Source organism: Aedes aegypti, chromosome 2 (assembly GCF_002204515.2).
Source record: "Aedes aegypti strain LVP_AGWG chromosome 2, AaegL5.0 Primary Assembly, whole genome shotgun sequence".
Classification (NCBI taxonomy): Eukaryota; Metazoa; Arthropoda; class Insecta; order Diptera; family Culicidae; genus Aedes; species Aedes aegypti.
Genome location: NC_035108.1, coordinates 205,624,433 through 205,639,023, shown reverse-complemented (window position 1 = coordinate 205,639,023; position 14,591 = coordinate 205,624,433). Strand labels below are relative to the sequence as shown.

Below are 14,591 nucleotides of genomic sequence, written 5' to 3'. Positions count from 1 at the left end.
ATGTCTGACGCAGTTTTGGAATCCAAGATGGCGACTTCCGGTTTGCAAAAATCCCTTCAAACCCATGCAATATGGGTATTTTTGGAACGGGGCCGACGAGTAGATGCCGGAAATAGATGTCCGTTGTCGTTTTGGAATCCAAGATGGCGACTTCCGGTTTGTGAAAAGCGCTTCAAACCCATGCAATATGGGTATTTTTGGAACGGGGCCGACGAGTAAATGCCGGAAATCGATGTCCGGTGTCGTTTTGGAATCCAAGATGGCGACTTCCGGTTTGTGAAAATCACTTTAAACCCATGCAATATGGGTATTTTTGGAACGGGACCGACGAGTAGATGACGGAAATCGATGTCTGGCACCAATTTGGAATCCAAGATGGCGACTTCCGGTTTGCAAAAATCCCTTCAAACCCACGCAATATGGGTATTTTTGGAACGGGGCCGACGAGTAGATGACGGAAATCGATGTCCGTTGTCGTTTTGGAATCCAAGATGGCGACTTCCGGTTTGTGAAAATCACTTTAAACCCATGCAATATGGGTATTTTTGGAACGGGACCGACGAGTAGATGCCGGAAATCGATGTCCGGTGTCGTTTTGGAATCAAAGATGGCGACTTCCGGTTTGTGAAAATCCCTTCAAACCCATGCAATATGGGTATTTTTGGAACGGGGCCGACGAGTAGATGACGGAAATCGATGTCCGTTGTCGTTTTGGAATCCAAGATGGCGACTTCCGGTGTGTGAAAATCACTTTAAACCCATGCAATATGGGTATTTTTGGAACGGGACCGACGAGTAGATGCCGGAAATCGATGTCCGGTGTCGTTTTGGAATCAAAGATGGCGACTTCCGGTTTGTGAAAATCACTTCAAACCCATGCAATATGGGTATTTTTGGAACGGGGCCGACGAGTAGATGACGGAAATCGATGTCTGACGCAGTTTTGGAATCCAAGATGGCGACTTCCGGTTTGCAAAAATCCCTTCAAACCCATGCAATATGGGTATTTTTGGAACGGGGCCGACGAGTAGATGCCGGAAATCGATGTCCGTTGTCGTTTTGGAATCCAAGATGGCGACTTCCGGTTTGTGAAAATCACTTTAAACCCATGAAATATGGGTATTTTTGGAACGGGACCGACGAGTAGATGCCGGAAATCGATGTCCGGCACCAATTTGGAATCCAAGATGGCGACTTCCGGTTTGCAAAAATCCCTTCAAACCCATGCAAATCACTTTAAACCGGATTTCGCCATCTTGGATTTCAAAATGGTGGCAGACATTGATTTCCGCCATCTACTCGTCGGTCCCGTTCCAAAAATACCCATATTGCATGGGTTTTAAAGTGATTTTCACACACCGGAAGTCGCCATCTTGGATTCCAAAACGACAACGGACATCGATTTCCGTCATCTACTCGTCGGCCCCGTTCCAAAAATACCCATATTGCATGGGTTTGAAGGGATTTTCACAAACCGGAAGTCGCCATCTTTGATTCCAAAACGACACCGGACATCGATTTCCGGCATCTACTCGTCGGTCCCGTTCCAAAAATACCCATATTGCATGGGTTTGAAGTGATTTTCACAAACCGGAAGTCGCCATCTTTGATTCCAAAACGACACCGGACATCGATTTCCGGCATCTACTCGTCGGTCCCGTTCCAAAAATACCCATATTGCATGGGTTTAAAGTGATTTTCACAAACCGGAAGTCGCCATCTTGGATTCCAAAACGACAACGGACATCGATTTCCGTCATCTACTCGTCGGCCCCGTTCCAAAAATACCCATATTGCGTGGGTTTGAAGGGATTTTTGCAAACCGGAAGTCGCCATCTTGGATTCCAAATTGGTGCCAGACATCGATTTCCGTCATCTACTCGTCGGTCCCGTTCCAAAAATACCCATATTGCATGGGTTTAAAGTGATTTTCACACACCGGAAGTCGCCATCTTGGATTCCAAAACGACAACGGACATCGATTTCCGTCATCTACTCGTCGGCCCCGTTCCAAAAATACCCATATTGCATGGGTTTGAAGGGATTTTCACAAACCGGAAGTCGCCATCTTTGATTCCAAAACGACACCGGACATCGATTTCCGGCATCTACTCGTCGGTCCCGTTCCAAAAATACCCATATTGCATGGGTTTGAAGTGATTTTCACAAACCGGAAGTCGCCATCATTGATTCCAAAACGACACCGGACATCGATTTCCGGCATTTACTCGTCGGCCCCGTTCCAAAAATACCCATATTGCATGGGTTTGAAGGGATTTTTGCAAACCGGAAGTCGCCATCTTGGATTCCAAAATGACATCAGACATCGATTTCCTTTACCTACTCGTCGGTCCCGTTCCAACAATACTCCCATATGTTCCAATAGAAGCTCCTATAGAAGCATTCGGTAGGTACTCAATGAGCCACACAAAGAGTGTGTGTTGACCATTTTCCATCAACACTTTGTGTCGAAGGATGCATTGCAGCGAGAGCAGAAACACAAAGAGGCGTCAAAGAGGGAAGAACCAGTGAGAAAGTGTAGCTGTCGCACTGCACTCAAATTCATGATCAACACAAAGTGCGCGCTCTTTGTGTTTTTCTGTTTTCACTGAGGAGATGCCAGCCCTGATGATGATGATGATGATGATGATGATGATGATGATGATGATGATGATGATGATGATGATGATGATGATGATGATGATGATGATGATGATGATGATGATGATGATGATGATGATGATGATGATGATGATGATGGATGATGATGGATATTTTTTCGATATTGTAGTAGGTTTATAGAGTAGAGAAGAAGGCGGATGTGGTAGCTAGAGTTGGAGTACATAATATTGATTGTTTTTATATGAGCGTGCATGTTTGATCTTAGCGTGCATGCGTTATTAGAGTATGATCGTGTATGTTTTATTTAAGCGTGTGAGAATTGACAGCTGAAAAAAAGCTCAAAAAAACCGCGCGAAAGACTTTGCATGCGTGTCTCGTGATCGAGACCTCAGTTTTAGTGAAGGATTTTGTGGCGAACGGATGTGTTGTTTTGCACCCAACACATAAGTTCGGCTGATGGCGGAATCGGCCAAAAGTTAGGTGAGATGGTGGTTCCGGATACTACAGTCTGTTTTACGGATTGTAACCTACCTTCTAGCTCGCCTTCTATAATGTTACCTTCTTCACCAATGGTTAGAGCCACTTGTGTATGGACCATTCCGTTGGCGTCCGGCGCAGTTTCCATCATCGTTGAACTCCGAGCAGAGTAGGGTTGCTCCTTCTGCCACTGTCTCACCCTGCTGATACTACTTTGCTCAGATGAAACGCTCTGTCCGTCACTTTCCTCATTCAAGAGTTCCTCTTCCCTGACTCGAAAGGTTTCTTCAATGATGGTTTGCTCCATCCGCAAGCGTGCCTGCTCGATCTCAGCTTCCTGCATCTGTTTCTCCTGCTCATGCCTAATCATCTGTTCTCGACGTGCATGCTCCAAACGTTTTTCCATCAGAGCTTTTTGTGCCTCGAGTTTTTCCAGCTGTAGGCGAGCCCTCTTAGATCTTACGCTAGAGGTGGACGAAACTCCAGATAAACTGATGGCTTTCCTGCCGCTCACCTCGGATGTCGGTTTCAAAGACGGGATTGTCGGCGAAGGCTTCTGGCAATTAGGACAAATGAACGGACGGTCAGGTGCAGCGATGCTTTCGTCCACATTCACGCATTCGAAATGCCACCATGTTTTGCATTGACAGCAAGACACCATCCTCATCGTTTCCGGCCCGGTACATGCCATGCAGTGTGATATACCTCCTGGTGCACTGCGAGTACTCCTTGGCATAGTGAAATATCTTTTAGATTTTGTTGGTTTAGGGTATTCGGGATCTTTTGAGCGGCTACACCGGATAGTTTGGTGATAAATGCGCTAAAAGCTAAATTCATTTTATTAGATTTTGAGGGTTTGGGTTTACATTTTTTAGAGGAAACTTACATATTTCGTCCGCAGTACCTTTTTTGGCCAACAAATATTCTAATTTGAGTTCACACAACTTGGTTTTGCCCTGAAATTCAACCTGTTAACTTTACAAATTTCACAGAAGAGTAAGTACATACTTTTATAGGTTATCACCAGGTTTTAATATTTGCTGAATCATACTCTCCTGTACTCCGGTTCATTAAATCTGTATCAAATTCGGAGTTAAGTTCAGATACTTTATATTTTTAAATATACTACTTACAATAGTTCAATACGAAATTATACGCTCAATCAAACTAAATTCCAAATAATTCTTTGAGCACTCTCCTGCTATGTCTGCGAAATATCAAATCTAAACCACGCTTTCAAGTGTCATTCGCAGATGTAATGACAGCTGACGAATCTAGCGCGCCGCGTTTATGTTGGATCGAGGGGTATTCAAAGCGACGGCAATATTCCCCGTAACAGGCGCTGTTGTCACAAAACTGATTTATCTAATTATTACCTTTAATTGCTATTTTTCATTAATTGATCGATCCCACGCAATAGAGAATGTTTTGTTTTGGTCTTTGACACTTTGAGGACCGGTGCTCACGCTGTCACATCGCAGCAAACTAGATGTTGGTCACACGAACAGCAGCGACATTAGCATTCTTAGGTTAATGCTTCTACTCTCTAGATCCAACCGCATCGATAGCCGAGCGGTAAGCGTTCGCGCTTGACAATCGCAAGATCGTCGGTTCGATTCTGGCTTGCTGCAAGTTTTTAACCATGATATAGTTTTTTTTACTGTCGAAATGGTTCCATGGTAAAATTGAATACACAAAGTATTTGAAATAAATGCAAATTTAGTCTGCACAAATCAAGTGGCGTTGTGTATTTAATTTAACCCTCTAACATAGTATTTTCAACTGCAACGCTGTTCTCAGTGTATGTATTTTTTATCAGTGTAAATTTTATTCATACCGCCTATAAGCCATTAAAATTTTTACGAGACGTTTCGGAACAGCTGATCGCTGAAGCGGTATCAATTGACAGGAGACCTGGGACTAAATCCAGCGTAATTTTTAACAACGCCTCATCTTACTAAACGAGGACATGGAGAAAATGGTAAAAAAGATATCTAAAAATGTTCGTTACTGCAACATTACACCTAGATATTGTATAAGCTATCTCTTTTTCACCTATATTTCACATAAAAAGGCATGTTTGTGATCAGAAATATTTTAATATTTTTTCTCCATTTATGTTTTTGCCTGTATGAAAAGCTACGCTAGAAATGCGCACAGTCATCAGCCATCATCATCGCGAAAACTAACGACGATGATTGAAAAGTCCCATGTCTCCTGTCATTTGACCTGCTTCGTAAAATGGCTCATTGTATTGCTCTCTTGTTTGTGTATTTTATCAGTGTACCTTCGGGATCTCACGGATCTGAGGATCAAAGTTTGAGAGCATACCTCACATAGTCACTCACACGCGATGCATTTTTGTGCATCTCTCTCGTCAAGATTGCTTGACTGTCAGTCAAAAGAAAACGAAAAGATACACAAAACGTCAATGGACGCACAGTCCGCGCAGAAAATTCCAAAGTGGGCCACAAATTTTGCAGTTTTTCAGTGAAATAGTTGGGAAAATCCGCCCAAAAATGCACGAAATTACTATCGATAGTTGCAAGCTGTAAATGCGCTATGTTTTGGTGGTTATTGTGTTTGTTTCGGTTCGGAAAGTTGAATTCTAAATCAGCGAGACAGTGTTTTGTCTAAAGTGAAGAAACAGGGAAAGCCAAAAGAACGGATCCATAATACAAAGAAAGTTTTTCCGGATAGAGTGGAACGAAAGCAAACATGATTGCGGCAAAAAAATGGTTTGCGTTGTTCTTGTTGGCTTGTGTGGTTTGGATGCAATCCGTAGTAGAATCTGCTTCGTCGGATGGATTGTCCACGGTGGGAGGAGAATTCGACGATCCCTCGGACGATGAGGAAGGTTATTGCGCTCCGTACAACGGGAAGGTGTGTAAAACGTTTGTCAAGGGACGGCAAGTTTGGTACAACAGGGACGGTTCCGGAGGCTGGCTGAATGAGCAGATCACTACTGCACTGTTCCGGGATCTGATTACGGACCTTCCGGACTATTGCAGACCGGCTGCGGAGGTAAGTGGACACGGTCATATGAAAGTATTAATTAGTGTAAAGTTTGCAAGATGGATCATCTTAAGGCAGGACCAATATATCTTTTAATACACAAATCGAATTGACCTATTTTTTCCTGAAACCTTTTATAAACTAATAAGCTATGATGATAAACAAATGAAAAGTTATAAAGTTTGAAACCCACATTTTAACGAGCAGTTTCCAGAACGTATGCTGAAAATATATTGGATTTTCCTTGTCCTAATAAAGAGTGTACACTGATAGGATACCGTGATCAATGAAATTACAATTACAATATTTGGGAAGTGGGTAAGGCAGGTAGGGCATGTACTACGCACACAAAGACCTGAGTAGGACAGTCAAAAACACAAAATCATCAGAAACCTTGAATTCGTGTGAAGAACGATTGAGAATATATATAGGAAACTAACTGTAAGAATTGCTAATGAAGCAATCCTTCGTGGCATTTCTGAAGGAATAGCGTAACGATCGTATGTTGGACCCCTTAAGGAAATGATTTTAGTTTTTTGTCCCAATTAAATAATTGCACAGCGTAACCAAGTCAAAGAACATGCCAAAATGTAGAGAAAAACTTCCACTACGAAATAAAAATACCCATACAGTAATGTAGGATCCAAAAAATGTCGAAAATAATTGAATTGTGAACAGCGTGTCTACTACCTGGAAAAACCTGAAATTATCAGGGAATTTTATTCAACCTGGAAAAACCGGGAATTCTCAGGGAATTTTGGCCATAATCAGGGAAATTATTTTGAATCACTAATACAAGGTAGAATATGTCCTTTTTGTGATCGAAAATCTTTTCAATCATAAATATTTTCGGCTGCGCCGCTTTTTATCTATTCAACATAAAACATGTTTAGATAATTGCATCCTTATCTTAATTCCTTAAGGAACTCTAATCCTAACTTATGATTAGAAAGTTGGGTAAGGTAAATACAGTTCCCATTTGCAATTCGGTGTCGTTCGTGAGCCTATAAAACTTGGTTGAAACATTCTAAATTTGTTTACAAAAATATTTTTCGGCTATTCCACAAGTTCTGGAGGAAATTTCGAGGAATGCTTTAAGTATTCTAGTGATTCTTTCTGGAATACCTTTATGAACTTCTCGAGGGATGCTACCAGCAGCAATTTTTCAAGGGATACTCAAATGAATTCCTTCACAAATTTTGTCAAGAAAATCGTAGAGCACTGCAACATTATTCCCTCCAGTAATTTTCACATAGATCACTCTGAAAAAAATAAATGACGGTGATTATCCCAGGATTTCCTCAAAATGTTTTCCACTGATTCTTTCACCGATTTTTCCAGTTGTTACTTCTATAAGATTTACCACTTATCCTAATGAAGTTCTTCCACAAAGGTTTATTCCGTAGTTTCAATTACGCTGATTTTTTAATTTTTCAATGTATTCTATAAAAAAAATCAGTCCCGATTACGTTCAGAAATTGCTAAGAATTGCTTCCTTCAGGCATTACACGATGGAATCAGAGGCGTTAGGCCAGACCTCAACCTGTGCACTTATAATTTAGTGTCATTCTATTTTTGTATTATATTAGGTATACCTTGGATTGAAACCATTTTTTTGGGTTGATAAAAATGCATAACCTGCATTTAGTAACCTTTGTTAATTTTCTTCTAGTCTTTATGGTGATTCAAATCATTTAAGATTTTAGATGCTAATTGGGTTGTTTAGTTTCATCAATTTATCCAATTTATCAATTCAACAAACACTTTTCCATTTTAACGATCATTATTGGCAAATTGAAAATTTGAATAGGAACACAATTACAATTATGCGGGTCCTCAGTGACGATTCAAGCAGCACTGGATTCTAGCAAAATTAAAGTACAGGGCTGTGATCATAGTCCACATACCGTAAAATGGGGCGAATAGAAACACTGTTCAGTAAATATCAGTACTTTTTTTTCATTTTATTGCAAAAATAAACACTTTTTTAAGTGCATCTCGAAGAAAAATATAAATGTGTTTACTTGATAAAAAAATCTCAACAATAATATTTCAGTTTTTGATCATGATAGAAATAAAAAAAAAATCGAGTTTTTGAAGATATCAAAAAATGTTGAGATTTTTAATTTGAAAATAGTATGTAGATCCTCTTTTCCTATTGAAGTAATGAAACAAAAATATTTCAGTGAGTTTTCTTAAGATTATCATTACATGATAGTAGCATTCCTAACTGTAGTTCGCTTTGTTTCTATTCGCCCCACTTTTTCTGTTCACCCCCTGTTACGATATTTTTGGGTGCATACAATTGATACAAGATCGTATTCATCGTGAAGATGCTGGCGATGACGGAAGGCATGACCGCTCTTGAGTTAATTTTCTGGTTGTCATCTGATTGACCATCGTAAGTACCACCACACTAATGTTGTATATTAAAAGCAGCGTTGTTAACCAAAAAAACAATATAAAAACAACAGACAGTAATAAGTGCCAACTTGAAAATAAAAACTTCATACCGTCAGCCACCTGAAAAATCACCCCTGCACTTCACACCACAAGCGTGGTGATGCTAAAAGCGCGAAGGCCAAAAGTGAGCAAGAAACATTGATATCTTCTTCTTTCTGGCGTTACGTCTCAACTGGGACAAAGCCTGCTTCGCATATTAGTGTTCTTATGAGCACTTCTACAGTTATTAGCTGAGAGCTTTCTTTGCCGATTGACCATTTTTGCATGTGTATATTAGTGTGGGACAAAATTTAGATTCTTGCTCCAGTCCACTTTTTGGATTGCATTTAGGTCCCATAACAACTGTGCAAAATTTCAGCTCGATCGGAGAAACTATATTTTAGCGCCAGCCGTTCAAAGTTTGCATGGGATTTACTATGAGAAAACTTACTTTCACAAAGAAAAATCGCCAGAGGTCGCCCATTGTCCTCTATAAAAATTCTGAACACAGACCTCGATAGGTATTTTTACGATGACACGGTGCTCCAATTACCGTTATTATCAAATAAAATATACCATTCAAACGGCAGTCAGCAGTTGATTCCTAACATTGTTCTGCACCTCTGGGCCGATTTTGAAAAAAATCCTTAGTCAGAATTTTGAGTTACGCCCTTTTGAAGTTTATATGATAGAAATCACTTAAAATATGCCATTTTTACTTGTTTAAACTAAGATATTATACGAAAAAATGTAGTTTTGATTTTTTATCTGGTTTTAGATATTGAAAAACATTTTCATAAAAAAAATTCTAGACCGACATTTGGAAAGGGCCAATGCTATGTTAAGTTATTACTTATCAACAAATACACGAACAATTATATTTAACAATCTAACGCCTGATAGTGATTTTAGGAAATTGTCCAAAGCATTCAAATATGAATGAATAATTCTTGAACAGGATATGCAGATACGCCCTTTTGAAGTGTATGGAAAGAATATTGCATGGTGAATTCCGTTTCATCTATAATCAACGGTTAGGTGCATACATAATCATTACACCTCTGTGGTTGTTCTTATTTCATTCAATTTAGCAAGTTGCACAAAATTTACACGTACACATATTGTCTAGATTGACATTATAAAAGGGCCAAAGTATAATTGAAATATATACACATCAATATAGCTGAACATCAAAGTTGATCGCAACATTCGAACATAACATATCTGTATCTACATAATTCTATATGCTATTCAATTCTATTTAATTCTTTTCTATTCTAATCTGTTCTAAACTATTCAATTTTACTCTACTTAAATTTATTCTATTCTGATCCACCCTACTTGTTCTTATACATATTTTTACAAATGCCAATGTTGTATTCAACAACTGCGAGCAAAAGAATTGAACGATACACTTTCGATGTTTGTTCAACTTTATAACGCAGATAGGTCTGTGAAACAGCGTTATGCACAGACTCCGACGCCAGCTCATTATGTCAGCCTAGTCCTCGACCAGTTGCATTGCAGAAGTTTTTTACATTAAACATGGTGATATGATATTTCGAAGATTTCGTCAGACTCTGCTCTTCCCAGCTCTCGACAAACTTGTTCAAATTACCTTTAAAACGACGATCCAGCTTAAATGAAAAGCATTTAATACAAAAAGCTTAAGTTCCTTAAAATACATAAAAACTATCATACATAAGTTGAAACCCTTATTTGGACTTACTGTGAAATAATAATTCAAATCTTCATTTTTATGGATCATATGAGAAGCACGCATTAGGAGTCAGAATCTGTGCATAGCATTTTTTTACAGAGCTGGGAGCGCGCAGTTTGTTAATTTTTACAGTGTCTATTTGTAAAAATATGTATAAGAACAAGTAGGGTTGATCAGATAACCGTAGCTGTAAACGCGCAGCTATTCAGCATGACTATGCTGAGGGTCGTGGGTTCGAATCCCGCTGGTCGAGGATCTTTCCGCAAAGGAAATTTTCTCGATTCCCAGGGCATAAGAGTATCTTCGTACCTCCCACATATACACTTGCAAAAATGGTCAATCGGCAAAGACAACTCTCAGTTAATAACTGTGGAAGTGCTCATAAGAACACTAATCTGAGAAGCAGGCTTTGTCCCAGTTGGGACGTAACGCCAGAGAGAAGAAGGAGAAGAAAGGTTGATCAGAGTAGAATAAATTTAAGTAGAGTATAATTGAATAGAATAGAACAGATTAGAATAGAAGCACAGAGAAACAGACGTAACGCCACAGACAAACAGACGTAACACTTAGAACAAATTTCGATCAAAATCATAGTCACGATTACATGTACTCCCAATGCTAAAATCGGATTGTTTGGCCGACGGGCCAAAATGGCGGTAGTGTGTAAACGTCAAACATGAACAAAAACGACGCGAGCGCTGCGGGTGGTCGATTGACCACCTACAAGATATTCGAATCGATCGTTAAAAAGTTGGTCGATGGACAGCGATGAGAGTGTGACGTCTGTTTGTCTGTGATAGAAGTATGTATGTATGAATATATAATATAGATAAAGATAAGTGATGTTCGAGTGTTCCGGTCAACTTTGATACAGTCGTTGTTCAGCTATATTGAAATATGTGTGTATATCAATTATACTTTGGTCCTTTTTCAATGTCAGTAAAGACAACATGTGTAAATTTGGAATCGTTCAAATGTTACGTAACGAGGAGGTTCGGTAGTGTTACGGTTCATACATTTTCCATACAAAAGCTGTAACGTGGGGGAGGAAAGGGGGTCTCAAATTGGAAAATTCTGCGTTACATTTGAATACAATTTGAATCATTCCATCTATGCAACTTGCTAAATTGAATGAAATAAGAACAACCGCAAAAGTGTAATGATTATGTATGTACCTAACTAACCGTTGATTACAGATGGAGCAGAATCCACCATATCCCATATTCCATATTCTTTCCATACATTTCAAAAGGGCGTATCTGCATATCCTGTCCAAGAATTTTTCATACAAATTTGAATGCTTTGGACAATTTCCTAAAATCACTAACAGGCGTTAATTTGGTAGATATGATTTTTCGTGTATTGGCTTATTAGTAATAAGGGGTCATGAACAAATTACGTCACGCTTCAAGGGGGGGTCAAGCCAAGCGTGACAAGCCTTACAAAAAACGTGATAAGGGGGGGGGGGTGAGGTGGTCGAAAAAGTCGAAATTTAGCGTGACATAAGTTGTGTACCATCCCACTATGGGCCAGAAAACAAAATTTCGCGACAAAATTCCAAACACCTTTAAAATGAACAAAAATGAACCTAAAAGTAATACAAACTTGAAGAAGCATGAAAATGTCATGTTTGGGATGACTTAGATGCATTTTGAATTGAATTGAGAATATTCATAAGGATTGAGAGTATTTGGGAAAATACAGTTAAACCTCCATGAGTCGATGTTCCATTACTCGATATCGACTCGTGAAACTATACTAAAAACCAAATTTCATGGTTACTATGATGGTCCCTTCAAACAACTTTCCATAGCATTGCTGTTCCATGACTCGATATTTCCATGAGTCGATGGTCCCTTCAATATCGACTCATGGAGGGATGACGGTATGTTAATTAAGGCATTATTAATTCAAATTCGCTCATATATCATTTTAAAAAAATATATAGTACATTTTCAAAGATATGTTTCAAACTTTTCAAAGTATTTTGAAGATACACTGTTAAGTTTCTCATAAAAGTTAAAAATTGCATGCAAAATGTGATCATAGTTATCATAGTTGTTTGGAATGCATTGGCAACTGTTTATTTGATGTATTTATAGTCTTTAATCGTACATTTGCATTTAATACACTATTAAAATTTTATAACGCAATATTGTTACTATGCATTACCTATGGAAAAGCCATACAATCATCAGAAAGTTATATAGATATGGTCCAAAATGGAACAAGATAATATGAACCACATATTCGTATATGATATGCTGTTTTAAAATGTGACACTTCAAATTGTTTGAAGCGTTTCAATCAAAATCACTTTCGAAACATTATTGTCAGAAATATTTTAGCTGTAATGGAGGCCTAACTTGATATGTTAAAACATCAGAACATCTGGTTAACCCAAGCTTATGAAATCCATTATAAGATTACGTGGAGCAAGTTCTTATATAAGAAACGTGAATTGTTGTCCAGATATCGTATTAAATTGATTTTAAATTGAAATAAATCAAGTAGAATTAAAAATCTTCATTTCTTTTTGCCGGAATAAGATGATTGTTTTATGTACAAATGAATAGTTCATCTGATTAAACTATTAACATTCTCCCGACAACATTACGCTTAAATTTCTGGCAGGAATTTAAAAGGATTCAAACGATTTTTTGACGTTCTTCGTTGATGGCCATTGACCTGACCATTTGGTGCTGTCTTTTTTATTTTTATTTTCTTTCAATCGTTTATACTGTATTTTTTTTTGATATTTCAACGTAGTTTAGGAAGATAGTACAGGAGGTTGCCCAATTATTTTATAATCTATAAGGGAAAATCAATTCACTCTATGTGAACCATCAAACTTAGAAACGGGCAAATTTTCGATGTTTATACCTATTTTTTAATTAAATTTTGTAAAACATTATACCAATAATTTAATCCTGGTTAAAAAATAATCAACAGAATTTGATATTTTTTAGAAAATTTCTACTAAATGTTTATATTAAATATTAAATTGAAGCCACTTCGATTTGAACAGAAAAAGCATAGACACATACCAATCTCAGCCGTTTCATATTTCTTCAAAAATCTGTTTTTTTTTTTTAAATAAATCTTCTAGCTGTTATTTTTACATGGATGTTGTCTAGAAACTACGCATTAGTCCCTATATCGCGAACCTTAAACAGATTTCTCTGTTTTGGTCTTATCATATCGTACAATTCATGGCCTCAGAGAAAATTAACAAAATTATATATTTTTTGTAATTTTTCAACCGACTCAACCCAGATTTGATTTGGATGTCACCTAGCTTATGAACGGAAACTTGCTCAAAAGTAGTGGAGTATTATTGCTTTAGTTATTTTATACCAATCAAACTTATTTAATTTGTGATTGTATGAACAGCATCGAAGTTTAAAATATGGGGTTAAAAATCGACTAAATTATCGCATGTACTTAAACCGATGTATCTCGGCCATCCGCAAATATATGCAAAAATTTTTGGTAGCACATGAAAGAGTGGAGTCTAGGCTTCCACCTCATACTGGTTGCAAGCCGAATACGGTGGAATACCTTAACTTTAAGGTGAAATAGTAAAAATATAGTGAATATTACTGGTACATTGTAAAATCAATGGTAAAATTTAAAATTTACTTTATTTTTATACCAGACATGTAAAATGCACTTCATTTGCTTTCCAAACATGTGCTCACAATAATTTTTCTAGCCATTTTTCCCCTCAAACCAAATTTTCTTAGGATAGGGTGAAATTCAAGTTTTACAGTTTAGACAATATTGAGCCCCATAAAGTGCAATGAAATAATGTAATTAATCAAATAATATAGTTGGTATACAATCACCCATGTTGTCATTAATGAGAAATTCATCTCAATAATTCATTTCATTGAAAAAAGGTTTTTGGACTTTTGTCGCGAAATTTTGATTTCTGGCCCGTAGTGCATCCCTAACTAAACATAGTATTGGCCCTTTTCAAATGTCGGTCGATTAAAATTTTATAAAAATGTATTTTTTAATATCTAAAACCATATAAAAAATTGTAACTACAAAATTTTATTATAATCTCTTTGTTTAAACAAGTTAAAGTGGCATATTTCGTGTGATTTCTATCATATAAACTTCAAAAGGGCGTAACTCAGAATTCTGACTAAGGATTTTTTTCAAAATCGGCCCAGAAGTGCAGAACAACGTCAGGAATGGTCATGCTGAATAGCTGCGCGTTTCCCGCTACGGATATCTGGGCCCCTAAAAATTGATATCTCTCGTGGACCGATTTCTCTCTTGTCTCCCCATCCGCGCGCTCGCACTG

At 37.9% G+C, this 14,591-nt stretch overlaps 1 protein-coding gene across 1 annotated transcript in view; it reads left to right on the top strand.

Annotated features, from left to right (window-relative positions):
* Positions 1-5,478: 5,478 nt before the first annotated feature.
* The window catches only part of LOC5570358 (tyrosine-protein kinase transmembrane receptor Ror2), a 37,807-nt gene continuing 28,694 nt past the window's right edge, over positions 5,479-14,591 (top strand). Inside the window, exon 1 of the mRNA XM_001653113.2 lies at positions 5,479-6,123. Within this exon, the coding sequence (XP_001653163.2) occupies positions 5,818-6,123 (306 nt within the window). The 5' untranslated portion in view covers positions 5,479-5,817. The remainder of the gene's footprint in view (positions 6,124-14,591) is intronic.